This window comes from Lucilia sericata, unplaced genomic scaffold (genome assembly GCF_015586225.1).
Source record: "Lucilia sericata isolate MDLA Ls3-8-SP2 unplaced genomic scaffold, ASM1558622v1 Contig000359F_arrow, whole genome shotgun sequence".
NCBI lineage: Eukaryota > Metazoa > Arthropoda > Insecta > Diptera > Calliphoridae > Lucilia > Lucilia sericata.
This window is the reverse complement of record NW_023994378.1, coordinates 117,524-136,930: the sequence shown is the minus strand read 5'-3', so window position 1 is coordinate 136,930 and position 19,407 is coordinate 117,524. Positions and strand designations below refer to the sequence as shown.

General features: G+C 35.7%; 1 protein-coding gene across 8 annotated transcripts; it reads right to left on the bottom strand.

Moving 5' to 3' along the window:
- Window positions 1-1,847: 1,847 nt before the first annotated feature.
- On the bottom strand, window positions 1,848-19,297 carry LOC119604067 (collagen alpha-1(XI) chain-like). 8 transcript variants are annotated; one of them, XM_037956486.1, is made up of 12 exons: window positions 19,201-19,297; window positions 18,423-18,722; window positions 18,019-18,288; window positions 6,700-8,237; window positions 6,552-6,635; window positions 6,382-6,492; window positions 6,055-6,315; window positions 5,080-5,997; window positions 4,445-5,020; window positions 4,116-4,386; window positions 2,364-4,051; window positions 1,848-2,292 (listed from the first exon to the last, which is right to left on the bottom strand). In XM_037956486.1, the coding sequence occupies exons 3-12, from the start codon at window positions 18,131-18,133 to the stop codon at window positions 2,149-2,151; spliced, it is 5,706 nt and encodes a 1,901-aa protein (XP_037812414.1). In that variant the 5' UTR covers window positions 18,134-18,288; window positions 18,423-18,722; window positions 19,201-19,297; the 3' UTR covers window positions 1,848-2,148. The 8 variants fall into 8 exon arrangements, with proteins under 8 accessions (XP_037812414.1, XP_037812412.1, XP_037812419.1 ...); XM_037956484.1 differs by having other exon boundaries at window positions 18,423-18,694; XM_037956491.1 differs by having other exon boundaries at window positions 18,546-18,691.
- Between the last annotated feature and the right edge of the window lie 110 nt (window positions 19,298-19,407).

Sequence of the window (19,407 nt, the reverse complement as noted above, 5' to 3'; positions counted from 1 at the left end):
TATAGTCTAGTCTATAGTCTAGTCTATAGTCTAGTCTATAGTCTAGTCTATAGTCTAGTCTATAGTCTAGTCTATAGTCTAGTCTATAGTCTAGTCTATAGTCTAGTCTATAGTCTAGTCTATAGTCTAGTCTATAGTCTAGTCTATAGTCTAGTCTATAGTCTAGTCTATAGTCTAGTCTATAGTCTAGTCTATAGTCTAGTCTATAGTCTAGTCTATAGTCTAGTCTATAGTCTAGTCTATAGTCTAGTCTATAGTCTAGTCTATAGTCTAGTCTATAGTCTAGTCTATAGTCCAGTCTATAGTCTAGTCTATAGTCTAGTCTATAGTCCAGTCTAGTGTCTAGTCTATAGTCTAGTCTATGTCTAGTCTATAGTCTAGTCTATAGCAGTCTAGTGTCTAGTCTATAGTCTAGTCTATAGTCTAGTCTATAGTCTAGTCTATAGTCTAGTCTATAGTCTAGTCTATAGTCTAGTCTATAGTCTAGTCTATAGTCTAGTCTATAGTCTAGTCTATAGTCTAGTCTAGTCTAGTCTATAGTCTAGTCTATAGTCTAGTCTATAGTCTAGTCTATAGTCTAGTCTATAGTCTAGTCTATAGTCTAGTCTATAGTCTAGTCTATAGTCTAGTCTATAGTCTAGTCTATAGTCTAGTCTATAGTCTAGTCTATAGTCTAGTCTATAGTCTAGTCTATAGTCTAGTCTATAGTCTAGTCTATAGTCTAGTCTATAGTCTAGTCTATAGTCTAGTCTATAGTCTAGTCTATAGTCTAGTCTATAGTCTAGTCTATAGTCTAGTCTATAGTCTTGTCTAGTCTATAGTCTAGTCTATAGTCTAGTCTATAGTCTAGTCTATAGTCTAGTCTATAGTCTAGTCTATAGTCTAGTCTATAGTCTAGTCTATAGTCTAGTCTATAGTCCAGTCTAGTGTCTAGTCTATAGTCTAGTCTATAGTCTAGTCTATAGTCTAGTCTATGGTCTATTCTATAGTATAGTCTATATTCTAGTCTAATCTATGGTATAGTAGTATATAGTAGTGTCTATAGTTTACTCTATGGTGTAGTCTATAGTCTAATTTCTTCTTCAGTCTATATTCTAGTCAATACTTTTGGTTATAAGTTAGTCTATAGTTTAGTATATAGTCTAGTTTAAAGATTAGTCTAGAGTCTAGTCAATAGTTAAAATATAGTTTAATTATAGTGTAGTCTATAGTCTTCTCTATAGTTTAGTTTATACTAAAGTCTATAATCTATTCTGTATACTAGTCTATATTGTAGTCTATTGTCTAGTATATAGTCAAGACTATTGTCTTAGTTTATAATCTTGTCTATAGTATTATCTAGTCTATAGTATAGCCTATATTCTAGTCTATACTTTAACCTATAGCCTATTCTATATTGTTTTCTATAGTCTAGTCCATTATATATAGTCTAATCTATATTCCAGTCTATAGTCTAATTTATAGTATTTTCTAGTCTATAGTCTAGTTTAAATTTTAGTATATATGTAGTTTAGTCTATATTCCAGTCTAGTCTATTCAAATCTATACTAGATTATAGAATAATATATAGTTTGGTGTATATCCTAGTCTTGTCTGACATAATCAAACGAGTTAGCTAGAGTTTGTCTATTATATTGTCGTGACTTTAGTCCAGTCTATAGTCTTGAATATAGTCAGTCCTCTTTTTCACTATACGAATATTACTTTCGTTCTAGATCATGCTAGATCGTCTGGTTTGAAGTTCGAAATTTTGTTTTGCATGCCGATTATTCTAGGTCTTGATGTAACTCTGCCAATATATTCCCAACATTCCAAAGGTAAGAGCCCTATAAAATAAATTTATGTAGTTCTTTTACAATTTTTTTCTAAATTTTATTTAAAATTTACAAACTCTTTTCCATTAACTTAACTATACAGACTCTCTCAGCTTAAATTAAAAAAAATCTTATAAACTACTAAATGCTTGTAAATTTTAATTACACAAAAAAAGCTTATTTTAAGCAAACAAAATGGCAGTCAATAATTCAAACTTAACTGTTTTCTTACACCTAAACTAAGTATTCTTAGGCTAACAAAAATGATTTGGTACACAGAGATTCAAAATTTCAAAATTAAATGAACATTATTAATTAAACTAAAATGGAACAACTATTTAAAGCAAACGGGACCAACTTTAAAGCCAAAAGCTTGATTTTCTTTGCCATAGTCCGAGGGCAAAAAGTCGTTTAGAGGCAGATAGTTTAAACGTTTTGTGGTGAATAATAAAACGGTAGAACCGGTCGAATAATAGTTCTAGAAGGTTAAAAATATCAGGGTTATTAAAAATTATAGGAATTTTCTGTTTAAAATTTTCTACAACTTACCGCACATTCATCTTTAACCACTTCCGGTTTGAGACCTCCCTCCTTTACCGTTATTTCCACTTCATTATCGCCCATAAATTTAAGCGCCTTTTCGTAATTGTTTTGTGCACGATCATGCCAGGCTACCGAATTGCGGCAATAGTATGTAAAGTTTTGATAGGCCTCTTCGGATAAAAGTTTCAGGAAAGTCAATTGCACAACACCAACACCGTCATAACTAATTTTAGCTCCACCCTGCATTTGAGAGAACCATTGTTTTTCATTCGAATAGCGCATAGGCACCAGTGGCCTTTCTGAGGTATGAACATCGGGATATATACAGGTTTCTCCATTACTAGACATTTTACAATAAACCTTAATAGCATCGTCGGGCATTCCGCCATTAGGATCAATCCAATACCAATCGTCTTCGAATTGTGTATGAGCATAGTGTAAATCTCGACATGTTAGTCCCGGATTATCTTGAGTGCCTGTGGGTTTGCGAATTTTATCCATTTCTTGGCGCATGCCATAGATGGCATTATACATATCGACTATTTTGTCAGTGGCCTCAGAGGAATCATTTTTCTTCTTTTTCTTGCGTTTTGTTTTCTTTTTATCTTCATTAGCTCTTGCTACGGGACTGGAGAATACGCCCATTAGTTCGTTAAAATCATCATTATCATCGTCCTCAAATGCTGCGGACATGTCAACATCTCTGCGTCGTCTTGTTTCGGCTTTGGTAGTAGAATATTGTTGCATTTGGAATAACAGTTCTGGCGGTATCATGGGTGCTTCTGCTGGTGCTCCTGGTGCACCAGGTGGACCTGGGGGTCCCACTTCACCTTTATTGCCAGCTCTACCCTCAACTCCTTTGGGTCCAGTTGGACCATGCATGCCTGGCAAACCTGGCGGTCCATCATTACCTTTAGGTCCTATAGGACCCATTGGTCCCGGATCTCCTTTAGGTCCTTCTACACCATGGGGTCCTCTAAAGCCTCTATCACCCTTTTCACCTTGTTCTCCTTTAATACCAACCATACCCAGTTCACCACGATGACCCTTCTGGCCTCTTCTACCACGATCACCTTTAGGACCTGCTGGTCCTGGTAAACCGACTTTGCCTTCTTTACCTTCAGGTCCAGCAAGACCTGGCAAACCAATGTCTCCCACTAAGCCTTGTGGTCCTCTTGCTCCACGTGGACCTTGTACGCCTGGAGGTCCCTGGGGACCAGTCATGCCTAGCGGACCTTCAGGACCTAAATCTCCTTTGTCGCCCTTTTCTCCTTGAGGACCCGTAGGGCCTTGCATGCCAGATGGACCTTCGGGACCTTGTTTACCTGGTGGTCCGGTTTCTCCTATTCTTCCCTCAGGGCCTTGTTCACCTGGTGGACCCATGTCGCCTGGTTTACCATCCTCACCGTCGGGGCCAACATCACCTTTTAGACCCACCAAACCTGGCTCTCCTCTCGCTCCTGGGAAACCTCTTGGACCCATATCTCCCTTAGGACCCTCTGGTCCAGCAACACCGGGTCTTCCTGGAGGACCTATAGGTCCCGATTTTCCTTCCTCTCCTTTAGGTCCAGTCATACCTTTCTCTCCGGCACGTCCTGTGGGCCCTACAGGACCAGGAGGACCTTGGGGACCATCGACACCGGTTGGACCGGGTAGACCACGAGGTCCTGGTTTTCCTTGGTGGCCAATTGCTCCTGTAATTTTAATTCAAAATTAATATTTGTTTTATTTCCTTATAAAATGTGCAAATTTTGATACCTTTTGGTCCTCTTCGACCTTGGTCACCTGGTGGACCTGGAGGTCCCACAGGACCCATTAAGCCATCATCTCCTCTTTCACCTTTAACACCTGCAGGTCCTGGTAAACCTTGTAAACCAGTCTTTCCCATAGGACCCGGTAAGCCCATCTTACCATCTTCACCTTTAATACCGCGATGACCTTGTTCGCCTGGTGGTCCTTTTTCACCTGGAGAACCGGGTGGACCAGATTCACCTCGAGGACCTTGAGGTCCAGCGGGACCAGCAGGGCCCTTTTTAAAAACACATAAACGTTAATTTTTTGAAGAATAAAATACAGACAAAACTTACTTGTTCACCTTGATTTCCCTTCAAACCCTTTTCTCCTGGTATGCCAGCCTCACCTTTGTCGCCATCCTCACCTGGTGTACCCATAGGTCCCGGTGGCCCTGGTAAACCTCTCAGGCCAGCTATGCCATCTCTTCCAGCTGGACCTATGGGACCTCTTTCACCCACTTCACCTTTAGCTCCTGGAGCTCCAGGATTACCTGGATTACCCTGATTTCCTTGTGGTCCTGGAGGACCTAATTGACCGGGTACACCTGCTTGTCCTTTATCACCCGGTAAGCCCGGAGCACCTGTCATACCTTGTTCGCCTTTTAAGCCCGGAAGACCAGGTTGTCCTTGATGTCCCCTTTCTCCTGGAAAACCTGGCAGACCGGTAGGACCTTGGGGTCCTTGATTACCCATTGGACCTACTGGTCCGGGTGGACCTTCTTTACCCGACTCTCCTGGTATACCAGCTTCTCCCGGCTGTCCTGGTAATCCCGGTATGCCGGGTTCACCAATTGGACCCATTTCTCCGGGAGCACCTCTTGGACCTATAACACCTGGTTCTCCAATAGGACCTGGTTTTCCTGGTTCTCCCTATAAAACAAATTTATAATTTAATAAAACAAATTATATTTCCATTCCTGTAAACTTACTGGTTGACCTCTTTCACCGGGTGGACCATGAGGTCCAGTTTTACCATCCGATCCTGGTACACCTGGCATTCCTATAAAACCTCTGGGTCCTTCAGCACCTTGTGGACCTCTTTCACCTTGTATTCCTGGAGGTCCCGGTTGACCACTATCACCTTTAGGACCGGGGCTGCCATCATTACCCCGTCTACCCCTTGAGCCTCGAAAACCTCGGGGTCCTGTTTCACCTCTCTCACCAGATGGTCCTTGTGGACCTCTTTCGCCTTTAATACCAGCTGGTCCAGTAGCACCGGTGGCACCTTTATCTCCCTTATCACCTGAAGGTCCTGGATAGCCTTGAAAACCTTGTGGTCCCTGTTTACCCTTCTCTCCGGGCAAACCTTGTGGGCCAGTTTCGCCTCTGGGTCCCTCAAAACCTTTAGGTCCCTCAGGACCTTCAGGACCAGGAGCTCCGGCAGCCCCAGGAATACCACGCTCTCCTGGAACACCCATATCACCTTTTTCACCATCTATACCGCGTTCACCAGCATCACCTTTATCTCCTGGAGGTCCTCGTAAACCATCATCACCCTTAGAACCACGGGGACCTGGAAAACCTACAGGACCCTGGACTCCTTGTACGCCTTGATCACCTTTAGGTCCTGTTTGACCGGGATTACCAGCCACACCAGGAGAGCCATCAGCACCTGGCAAACCAGGTAAACCAGGTTTACCACTTGGACCTGGAATTCCAGGAGGCCCAGGTTTACCTTGTGGACCAGGCGAACCTACGGGACCTTGTGAACCTTGTTGTCCGGGTGCACCAGGTTGTCCAGTTGGACCAGTGTTGCCTTTAGAACCTGGCTGACCTTCATTACCTTGAGGCCCGGGATTACCGATAGGACCAGGGAAACCACGTGGTCCAGGAAAGCCACGAGGTCCCTAAAATAAAACATTGTTAATAAAATTCCAGATTACTGTTATCATGATAACACTTACCAATTCACCTGGTAAACCGGGAAGACCTGGTGGACCATCTTCTCCCGGATGACCTTCTACACCTTGCTGACCTTTTTCACCTCTTTGGCCAGGACTACCACGATGTCCCTTTTCACCAGGTATGCCCATTGGACCAATAGGTCCCATTTCTCCCTTAGGTCCTTGAGGACCCTGAGCACCACGTTCACCATCTCTTCCAGAACGGCCCCGTCTGCCTTCACGTCCTTGTGGACCGGTGGGACCACGAAGACCTCGTAATCCCTGCAGCAGATAAATATTCTAAATGTTAAATAAATATTTGATGGAAATCTATAGCGTATAACTTACTGGCTCACCAGCATCTCCGGGTTCTCCTTTGGGACCTTGAGGACCAGTGAGACCGGGTGGACCTGGCGGTCCTGTAAGACCTGTTGGGCCTTCAGGACCACGTAAAGCCATCTATAATAAGAATATTAATTAGTCTACAAACATTACACCTTCCAAGTTAATAAACCCACCATATGTTGGGATATCATTTGTCTTAAAGCCTCAACTTGGGAATCGGGACCCTTCTCATTACCACCACTACCGCCAGGAACTGTCTGAAAATTAAAATTTTGTTTAATTTTTTATTGTAACGAAAAATTGTAAATGAAAAAAACTTACTGGCACTACAAAAACATGGCCAGCGGGACCTTGAATGCCATCCGCCCCTGGTAATCCATCACGACCAGGTTCTCCTTTAGGGCCACGATCTCCTGGTGGACCTGGCAATCCGGTATAACCTCTAGGACCTGGATAGCAAGGTGTACCACTGGAATCAATGGGTCTATCGTAAGTGGTACCATTAATAGTTGTTGTTCTATTGTTTTCTTCATTTTCCAAATCGATGGGATTAGTAAAATCTATTTCGGCAGATATCTCTTCTCTCGATGACTTTTTAGATTTTTTTCGATCTTTTTTAGTTTTTCTCGTTTTTGTAGTTTTATCGTTATTAGGTAACTGCTCGCCTCCCAACTCATCCGATCCGGTGGTAGTTGGATCCAAAGTTTGTGTGCCCTCCTGACTTGTTAAAGGAATTTCACTAGAATTTGCTAAACCTTCATAGTCTCCCTCAATGGCGTAATCTATATCTGAAATGTCAGCTTCTTTTTTGGTGTCATTAGAATGGTAAGTGGTTCCAAAACCATTTGAAGCACCTCCTGATAAACCAAAATCGGTTCTGGGCCTTACAGCTGCTCCTTTTGAAGCACCCGCAGCACCGAAGGAAAATTCATTATCTTTTGAACGATCACCTATAATGCCTAAATCCAAAGAGGGATTTTGTCCAGCGGTTGATAAAGAACCATCGTTTGAAACTTCACCTGCTGCAGCAAACTCGTGGTTAGCATTCCTGCCATTACCAGATATTCTAGAACGTAAAGCATTTGCACTTAATGAGCCCGAACTTGAACCACTCGAATAACTACTACTTGATCTAGAAGAACCAGATGTATTTCCTCTACTTCCAGTATGAGAATGTGTGAAACTTCTTGAACTTTTCTGGCTATCCTCGCCATAAAATGATTCATCTATACAGGGCGTCACATATTTCGTACAAACTTCATAACCAGCCTCCGGAGTATTCCATATAGACATCATTTGTACATCTCCCATAAAGAAACCATCATCATTACTCATTTGTACACCGGTCAAAATCAAGCCATTCGTAGCTATTGAACTGCCCAAAGTACGTTCCAATCTTCTCGTTACTTGTTTTGTGCAATCCAAATTCAACGTAGCCGAACTACCCTTAACACTCAGACCAATACGATGCCATTTATCATCATTAATGCCAATACCAAAGTTAATATCATTATGTTGATTGAACCCTGCATCGATTTGTTCATAACTAAATTGTATCTGTGGACCGATACTGAGCGATAGTACTTCTTCACTTTCATCCGAGTATATAGTGAAAATTGGTGCAGCGGATGGACTTGTGCGACTGCTACGTACAGCCAATACTATGGAGAAATCGGTGGGAAAACCATCGGGAAATATTTCAGAGGTTTGTACCGTTAAAATGGCATCTTTATCTATGTTGTAGGCAGGAGATTTATGTATTTGATAAGGATTTCTTTCCACACCACACATTCCGGGAACTGCCGTTATACCGGGTGGTAAATCGGGAAAACCAAATTCTTTGATAAGATCAACGTGTTCTGCAAGAAAAATAGGTCTTTGTTTAGCTAAATAAGTAAAGAATGTAATTATATTAGGGAATTTAATTAAAGATCAGGACCCGCGATATGTATCAGATATGAAACTAAAATTTGGTTTACATAGAAGAACCACCTTTAAGATAATGTAAAAAAAAAACTGAATCTTATTTTGCAAACTTTTAGTCTATAGTCTAGTCTAGTCTCTAGTCTATAGTCCATCCTATAGTCTAGTCTATAGTCTTGTCTATAGTGTAGTCTATAGTCTTGTCTGTTGTCTAGTCTATAGTCTAGTCTATAGTCTAGTCTATAGTCTAGTTTATAGTCTAGTTTATAGTCTAGTCTATAGTCTAGACTAGTCTATATTCTAGTCTATAGTCTAGTCTATAGTCTAGTTTATAGTCTAGTTTATGGTCTAGTCTATTCTAGTCTATAGTCTAGTCTATAGTCTAGTCTAGTCTATAGTCTAGTCTAGTCTATAGTCTAGTCTATAGTCTAGTCTATAGTCTAGTCTATAGTCTAGTCTATAGTCTAGTCTATAGTCTAGTCTATAGTCTAGTCTATAGTCTAGTCTATAGTCTAGTCTATAGTCTAGTCTATAGTCAGTCTAGTCTAGTCTAGTCTAGTCTATAGTCTAGTCTATAGTCTAGTCTATAGTCTAGTCTATAGTCTAGTCTATAGTCTAGTCTATAGTCTAGTCTATAGTCTAGTCTATAGTCTAGTCTATAGTCTAGTCTATAGTCTATCTATAGTCTAGTCTATAGTCCTAGTCTATAGTCTAGTCTATAGTCTAGTCTATAGTCTAGTCTATAGTCTAGTCTATAGTCTAGTCTATAGTCTAGTCTATAGTCTAGTCTATAGTCTAGTCTATAGTCTAGTCTATAGTCTAGTCTATAGTCTAGTCTATAGTCTAGTCTATAGTCTAGTCTAGTCTATAATCTAGTCTATAGTCTACTCTATAGTCTACTCTATAGTCTAGTCTATAGTCTAGTCTATAGTCTAGTCTATAGTCTAGTCTATAGTCTAGTCTATAGTCTAGTCTATAGTCTAGTCTATAGTCTAGTCTATAGTCTAGTCTATAGTCTAGTCTATAGTCTAGTCTATAGTCTAGTCTATAGTCTAGTCTATAGTCTAGTCTATAGTCTAGTCTATAGTCTAGTCTATAGTCTAGTCTATAGTCTACTCTATAGTCTAGTCTATAGTCTAGTCTATAGTCTAGTCTATAGTCTAGTCTATAGTCTAGTCTATAGTCTAGTCTATAGTCTAGTCTATAGTCTAGTCTATAGTCTAGTCTAGTCTATAGTCTAGTCTTTAGTCTAGTCTATAGTCTAGTCTAGTCTATAGTCTAGTCTATAGTTTAGTCTATAGTCTAGTCTATAGTCTAGTCTATAGTCTAGTCTATAGTCTAGTCTATAGTCTAGTCTATAGTCTAGTCTATAGTCTACTCTATAGTCTAGTCTATAGTCTACACTATAGTCTAGTCTATAGTCTAGTCTATAGTCTAGTCTATAGTCCTATAGTCTAGTCTATAGTCTAGTCTATAGTCTAGTCTATAGTCTAGTCTATAGTCTAGTCTATAGTCTAGTCTATAGTCTAGTCTATAGTCTAGTCTATAGTCTAGTCTATAGTCTAGTCTATAGTCTAGTCTATAGTCTAGTCTATAGTCTAGTCTATAGTCTAGTCTATAGTCTAGTCTATAGTCTAGTCTATAGTCTAGTCTATAGTCTAGTCTATAGTCTAGTCTATAGTCTAGTCTATAGTCTAGTCTATAGTCTAGTCTATAGTCTAGTCTATAGTCTAGTCTATAGTCTAGTCTATAGTCTAGTCTATAGTCTAGTCTATAGTCCTTAGTCCTATCGTCTAGTCTATAGTCTAGTCGTATAGGTATAGTCTAGTCTATAGTCTAGTCTATAGTCTGTCTAGTCTATAGTCTGTCTATAGTCTAGTCTATAGTCTAGTCCTATAGTGCTAGTCTATAGTCTATAGTCTAAGTCTAGTATAGTCTAGTCTATAGTCTAGTCTATAGTCTAGTCTATAGTCTCTAGTAGTCTATAGTCTAGTACGATAGTCTAGTCTATAGTCTAGTCTATAGTCTAGTCTATAGTCTAGTCTATAGTCTATGTCTAGTCTATAGTCTAGTCTATAGTCTAGTCTATAGTCTAGTCTATAGTCTAGTCTAGTTAGTCTATAGTCTAGTCTATAGTCTAGTCTATAGCTAGTCTAGTCTAGTCTATTTTAGTCTATAGTCCACTCTATAGTTTAGTCTATAGTCCAATCTATAGTCCGTTCTATAGAATTGAATACAAACAAATAGTCAGTTTATCAGCCTGGATCTTTCAATTTCAGGAAGTTCAAAACACTTGTTTTTTCTTCAAACTTTGAATGCTATTTTCGTAACATTTCCCATAAATTCATAATCATACGAGTGCAGTAGTCTTTAAATACTTATGATGCCATACAAAGTATGCACTTATTTGTATGCAATAGATACAAAGTACGTTTTGTTCTTAATTGCCAAAACATCGAAGTAATAAAATACAAAAATAACAACAACAAACTGCAATATTATGACTCGTGTTAAGTATTCATTGATGAGTATTTATATGAGAATTTATTAAAATCAAGTCAAATGGCATAATGAAAACTGTTCGAAACTAGGTTCCATATGATGTCCATTGAGCTTTTACAAACGCAAATAAAACTGCGAGTTACAAACAAAACAAAACACACATGTTTCGCTATAAATACTCGAATATAAAAGCAATAGAAAAATTGCATTGCAGAAAACAAAGTCATTAATAAAAATTAATAGAAAATAATATTTTAATGTTTCCGATTTCCCCATTTAACTAGCGACAATGTGGCTACAATGAAGTTTGTTTGCTTCGTAATTTAAATTTAAAATAAATAATTAAAAAAATTTTGCAAAAAAAATTCCTTGTGAAAGCTATTAAGGTCAAATGGGTTTTTTAAATAAAAAAAATTAGCTACAAAGAAGAAATTTAACAAATGTTTTCTTTGAATAGAAATATTGGAGCATTTTCCTTAAAAGATCAATTTTGGAAAATTTTCTGCAGGAAGAAAATTTTCAGCTAAAAAAGAAAATTTTCTCCAAAAAGAAAATTTTTTGAACATTTCCTATCAAACGAGAAAATCTTCGAAATATTTCCATCTTCGAAAATTGTTTATATAAAGATAAAAAGAGATAGGTAATCTTCGAAAATCTATAGACTAGACAATGGACTAGACTATAGACTAGACTATGGACTAGTCTATAGACTAGACTATAGACTAGACTATAGACTAGACTATAGACTAGACTAGACTAGACTATAGACTAGACTATAGACTAGACTATAGACTAGACTATAGACTGTACTATAGACTAGACTATAGACTAGTCTATAGACTAGACTATAGACTAGACTATAGACTAGACTATAGACTAGACTATAGACTAGACTATAGACTAGACTATAGACTAGACTATAGACTAGACTATAGACTAGACTATAGACTAGACTATAGACTAGACTATAGACTAGACTATAGACTAGACTATAGACTAGACTATAGACTAGACTAGACTAGACTAGACTATAGACTAGACTATAGACTATACTATAGACTAGACTATAGACTAGACTAGACTATAGACTAGACTATAGACTAGACTATAGACTAGACTATAGACTAGACTATAGACTAGACTATAGACTAGACTATAGACTAGACTATAGACTAGACCATAGACTAGACTATAGACTAGACTATAGACTAGACTATAGACTAGACTATAGACTAGACTATAGACTAGACTATAGACTATAGACTAGACTATAGACTATAGACTAGACTATAGACTAGACTATAGACTAGACTATAGACTAGACTATAGACTAGACTATAGACTAGACTATAGACTAGACTATAGACTAGACTATAGACTAGACTATAGACTAGACTATAGACTAGACTATAGACTAGACTAGAGACTAGACTATAGACTAGACGAATAGACTAGACTATAGACTAGCCTATAGACTAGACTATATACTAGACTATAGACTAGACTATAGACTAGACTATAGACTAGACTATAGAACTAGACTTAGACATAGACTAGACTATAGACTAGACTATAGACTAGACTATAGACTAGACTATAGACTAGACTATAGACTAGACTATAGACTAGACTATAGACTAGACTATAGACTAGACTATAGACTAGACTATAGACTAGACTATAGACTAGACTATAGACTAGACTATAGACTAGACTATAGACTAGACTATAGACTAGACTAGAGACTAGACTATAGACTAGACTATAGACTAGACTAATGACCTAGACTATAGACTAGACATAGACTAATCTATAATCTAGACTAGAGACTAGACTATGAGACTAGACTATAGAAACTAGACTATAGACGTAGACTATAGGACTAGACTATAGAATGACTATGACTAAATAGAGCCTAGACTATAGACTAGACTATAGACTAGACTATAGACTAGACTATAGACTAGACTATAGACTAGACTATAGACTAGACTATAGACTAGACTATAGACTAGACTATAGACTAGACTATAGACTAGACTATAGACTAGACTATAGACTAGACATAGACTAGACTATAGACTAGACTATAGACTAGACTATAGACTAGACTATAGACTAGACTAGACTAGACTATAGACTAGACTATAGACTAGACTATAGACTAGACTATAGACTAGACTATAGACTAGACTATAGACTAGACTATAGACTAGACTATAGACTAGACTATAGACTAGACTATAGACTAGACTATAGACTAGACTATAGACTAGACTATAGACTAGACTATAGACTAGACTATAGACTAGACTATAGACTAGACTATAGACTAGACTATAGACTAGACTATAGACTAGACTATAGACTAGACTATAGACTAGACTATAGACTAGACTATAGACTAGACTATAGACTAGACTATAGACTAGACTATAGACTAGACTATAGACTAGACTATAGACTAGACTATGACTAGACTATAGACTAGACTATAGACTAGACTATAGACTAGACTATAGACTAGACTATAGACTAGACTATAGACTAGACTATAGACTAGACTATAGACTAGACTATAGACTAGACTATAGACTAGACTATAGACTAGACTATAGACTAACTATAGACTAGACTATAGACTAGACTATAGACTAGACTATAGACTAGACTATAGACTAGACTATAGACTAGACTATAGACTAGACTATAGACTAGACTATAGACTAGACTATAGACTAGACTATAGACGACTATAGACTAGACTATAGACTAGACTATAGACTAGACTATAGACTAGACTATAGACTAGACTATAGACTAGACTATAGACTAGACTATAGACTAGACTATAGACTAGACTATAGACTAGACTATAGACTAGACTATAGACTAGACTATAGACTAGACTATAGACTAGACTATAGACTAGACTATAGACTAGACTATAGACTAGACTATAGACTAGACTATAGACTAGACTATAGACTAGACTATAGACTAGACTATAGACTAGACTATAGACTAGACTATAGACTAGACTATAGACTAGACTATAGACTAGACTATAGACTAGACTATAGACTAGACTATAGACTAGACTATAGACTAGACTATAGACTAGACTATAGACTAGACTATAGACTAGACTATAGACTAGACTATAGACTAGATATAGACTAGACTATAGACTAGACTATAGACTAGACTATAGACTAGACTATAGACTAGACTATAGACTAGACTATAGACTAGACTAGACTAGACTATAGACTAGACTATAGACTAGACTATAGACTAGACTATAGACTAGACTATAGACTAGACTATAGACTAGACTATAGACTAGACTATAGACTAGACTATAGACTAGACTATAGACTAGACTATAGACTAGACTATAGACTAGACTATAGACTAGACTATAGACTAGACTATAGACTAGACTATAGACTAGACTATAGACTAGACTATAGACTAGACTATAGGACTAGCTAAGACTACAAGATTAGACTATAGACTATACTATAGACTAGAATATAAACTAGACTATGGACTAGACTACAGACTAGGCTATAGACTAGACTATAGACTAGACTATAGGCTAGACTAAAGGACTAGACTATAAACTAGAGTATAATCTATAGACTAGACTATAGACTAGACTATAGACTACACTACAGATTAGACTATAGACTATACTATAGACTAGAATATAAACTAGACTATGGACTAGACTACAGACTAGGCTATAGACTAGACTATAGACTAGACTATAGGCTAGACTAAAGACTAGACTATAAACTAGAGTATAATCTAGACTATAGGCAAGACTAAACTATAGACTACGCTATAAACTATTCTATAGACTAGACTGTATACTACACTATAAACTAAATATTGACTAAATTATATAGTAGACTATAGACTAGACTATAGAATTAATTACAAACTATGCTATAGATTATAGACTAGACTATAGAGTAGACTAAACCATAGTCTATTTTACAATTGTTTCTTTTCTTGGTGGGAATCTCTTTTTTAAATATAACTCTTCTTTTTTAATATTATTTACAAAACTTTACATCTATGTATGTCAAACTATATGCAATTTAATTGATTGATTAATGATTGTTCATGAAAAATTGTATTTGTTGTGTTCTACTAAAGAACTTGACATTAATTTGTTATTCTTTAATTCTATAATAGAATCGCAAAAAAGACAAAACAATGCATTAAAACATTAGATTTATATTTGATAAAAATCTTAAATGATTTAAACAAAAATTAGGGCGTCATAATATTAAAAAATTATTAAGCAATGGCGACAATTGTTATTAATCTGCTAGAAAATTACAACAAGAAATATAAACGAGTAAATTTAAGGCGTCAGACAATGCGACATAATTAATTAACTAGGAAAAACATTAAAATTTAATAATAATTGCAATTATTATGGGAAAATAATATAATCGTATTAAGCCACGCCCACTTTATTAATTATAACCACAAAATGTTCTGAAATCATTCATTCATTTATATTATTTTTTTTCTCGTTCATTAAAGTTATACTTTGGAATATATTTTTACAATTCATTTGAATACTTTCATAATTTATTTACGTACATACGTTAACGGCATGTGTCAAAATTGTAGCAATTGAATAGAATTGCTCCGCAGCCATTTACGTCATGATATGAGATGGCAACATATCAATGGAATATGTAGAAAGAATTTCACAAAACTATTTAAACACTTTTATTTATGACACTTTAGTAACAAACTTTTGCAATAACTCTTAATATTAGTTTATATTTAAATATTTTTTTAAAGTCAATTTTCATATTCATTGTTAGAATTTTAAAAATTTTAACGCCTTGATTGTCTAGTTATTTCTAAATGAACTAGAACTAAACTAGAACAGAGTTATAACTAAACTAGAACTGAACTAGAACTGAACTAGAACTGAACTAAATGAACTAGAACTGAACTAGAACTGAACTAGAACTGAACTAGAACTGAACTAAACTGAACTAGAACTGAACTAGAACTGAACTAGAACTGAACTAGAACTGAACTAGAACTGAACTAGAACTGAACTAGAACTGAACTAGAACTGAACTAGAACTGAACTAGAACTGAACTAGAACTGAACTAGAACTGAACTAGAACTGAACTAGAACTGAACTAGAACTGAACTAGAACTGAACTAGAACTGAACTAGAACTAAACTAGAACTGAACTAGAACTAAACTAGAACTGAACTAGAACTGAACTAGAACTGAACTAGAACTGAACTAGAACTGAACTAGTACTGAACTAGTACTGAACTAGAACTGAATAGAACTGAACTAGAACTGAACTAGAACTGAACTAGAACTGAACTAGAACTGAACTAGAACTGAACTAGAACTGAACTAGAACTGAACTAGAACTGAACTAGAACTAGAACTGAACTAGAACTGAACTAGAACTAGAACTGAACTAGAACTGAACTAGAACTGAACTAGAACTGAACTAGAACTGAAATAGAACTGAAATAGAACTGAACTAGAACTGAACTAGAACTGAACTAGAACTGAACTAGAACTGAACTAGAACTGAACTAGAACTGAACTAGAACTGAACTAGAACTGAACTAGAACTGAACTAGAACTGAACTAGAACTGAACTAGAACTGAACTAGAACTGAACTAGAACTGAACTAGAACTGAACTAGAACTGAACTAGAACTGAACTACAACTGAACTAGAACTGAACTAGAACTGAACTAGAACTGAACTAGAACTGAACTAGAACTGAACTAGAACTGAACTAGAACTGAACTAGAACTGAACTAGAACTGAACTAGAACTGAACTAGAACTGAACTAGAACTGAACTAGAACTGAACTAGAACTGAACTAGAACTGAACTAGAACTGAACTAGAACTGAACTAGAACTGAACTAGAACTGAACTAGAACTGAACTAGAACTGAACTAGAACTGAACTAGAACTGAACTAGAACTGAACTAGAACTGAACTAGAACTGAACTAGAACTGAACTAGAACTGAACTAGAACTGAACTAGAACTGAACTAGAACTGAACTAGAACTGAACTAGAACTGAACTAGAACTGAACTAGAACTGAACTAGAACTGAACTAGAACTGAACTAGAACTGAACTAGAACTGAACTAGAACTGAACTAGAACTGAACTGAGAACTAGGACTGAACTAGAACTGAACTAGAACTGAACTAGAACTGAACTAGAACTGAACTAGAACTGAACTAGAACTGAACTAGAACTGAACTAGAACTGAACTAGAACTGAACTAGAACTGAACTAGAACTGAACTAGAACTGAACTAGAACTGAACTAGAACTGAACTAGAACTGAACTAGAACTGAACTAGAACTGAACTAGAACTGAACTAGAACTGAACTAGAACTGAACTAGAACTGAACTAGAACTGAACTAGAACTGAACTAGAACTGAACTAGAACTGAACTAGAACTGAACTAGAACTGAACTAGAACTGAACTAGAACTGAACTAGAACTGAACTAGAACTGAACTAGAACTGAACTAGAACTGAACTAGAACTGAACTAGAACTGAACTAAAACTGAACTAGAACTGAACTAGGACTGAACTAGAACTGAACTAGAACTGAACTAGAACTGAACTAGAACTGAACTAGAACTGAACTAGAACTGAACTAGAACTGAACTAGAACTGAACTTGTACTGAACTAAAACTGAACTAGAACTGAACTAGAACTGAACTTGAACTGAACTAGAACTGAACTAGAACTGAACTAGAACTGAACTAGAACTGAACTAGAACTGAACTAGAACTGAACTAGAACTGAACTAGAACTGAACTAGAACTGAACTAGAACTGAACTAGAACTGAACTAGAACTGAACTAGAACTGAACTAGAACTGAACTAGAACTGAACTAGAACTGAACTAGAACTGACTAGAACTGAACTAGAACTGAACTAGAACTGAACTAGAACTGAATTAGAACTGAACTAGAACTGAACTAGAACTGAACTAGAACTGAACTAGAACTGAACTAGAACTGAACTAGAACTGAACTAGAACTTAACTAGAACTCAACTAGAACTTAAATAGAAATCAACTAGAACCAGAACTGAATTAGAAGTTTTCTATGAAGTTTTTAAAAGCTCATTAATTAATAATAATAATAAAAAAAAACGAACTTACCTTCCGCATTTGCAATTCCAAATATGGCAATTATAAAAATTCCAATCCAATAAGACATTTTAGCAGACGTTTTTAAATGATGATAATATCCAATACGCTGCCATCTGCCTTTCATAGTGACAGAGGCAAAACTTATTTGAAAAACAAATAACTTTTTTTATAATTGTTTACAATTAAAACAGCAAATTGTTAATTTAAATTTATTAAACAATTCCTTGTATACTATTTATGGTATATCAATTAAACATGATGCACTTAGAGGGAAAATAACTAAAAATATAAATTGTATTTAATAAAAATATGAATAAATTAAAAGTGATAAGAAAATTACAAAATAAAGGGAATTCCTTAAATGACTTTTAAACTTTAGTTTACAAAACAAACATAAATAAATACGTCATTACTTGGTCTCTTATCACATTGACCTAGTCCAAAACACACACACACACACAATTCACCATTTACTTTATATATTTTATTACAAATCCACCACAATTATGAAATTTATTATCATTTAGGCTAATTACAGCATTAATATGATTAACGATCGCCGGCCGGCTTATAAATTTATATATTTTTTTAATTTTAGTTTTAACTTTATCACCAACAGCTGTTTATTTATTTTCACTTTTTTTATTATTATTTAATTTCATCAACAGAAATATAATGACCTCTTCTTCAAAGATACGACGTCTTAGACTTAACTAAACCGGGAAGCCGAATTTCAAAATGAATGAAATCAAATAAATGTATGTGTCTCATTTAAAAGTCGATGATAACATTTTGAACTTTTTAAGAAAATAGTGCAGCATTATCACACATTTTTGTTAAAAATTTGGAAAGAAAGTGTAAAAATTTCACTATTTTGTACATAAAAATATTGTTTTATACAAAAATTTAAGGAAATTTCCTTAACTATTAAAATAAAAACTTATAATTTCTTTAAATTGTTATTTGTTTTTAAATATTTTAAATTTTTTTTAACTAAAACCCGTTAAAAATTCATGTTTTTGTAATTTTTTTTTAAAATGATGACATCACTTCCGGTTTAGGTAAATCTTCTTTAAATCTTTATTTATTTAAACATTTTGTTTATTTTTGCAATATTTGCTATTATTTTTATATTTTTTGTTTTTAAATATACAGTTTTCTTTAATTTTTCACAAAATTTTCTTAATTTACCACTATTTTCAATATTTGTTTTATTATTTTTTATATTATTTCAACACTTTTTCTTATTTTTTCCGTTTTTAGTACCGACACCACCAACCGCCAAGCAGGAACTAATCTTAGTTTACTACGTGATCTTCAAAAACAGTTTTAAAACTATTGTTATCTTTGAAAGGAAATATAATTGACTGCAACAGTGTTGTCATCGAAGAGAACTTA

What these genes read in the sequence shown, in the direction of transcription:
- LOC119604067 (XM_037956486.1), bottom strand. Translation starts at nt 18,133, where the DNA reads ATGAAAGGCAGATGGCAGCGTATTGGATATTATCATCATTTAAAAACG. An exon ending in AGGTCGAAGAGGACCAAAAG is followed by an intron (nt 4,052 to 4,115) that starts GTATCAAAATTT and finishes TTAAAATTACAG; the next exon opens with GAGCAATTGGCCACCAAGGA. An exon ending in TGGTTAAAGATGAATGTGCG is followed by an intron (nt 2,293 to 2,363) that starts GTAAGTTGTAGA and finishes TTAACCTTCTAG; the next exon opens with AACTATTATTCGACCGGTTC.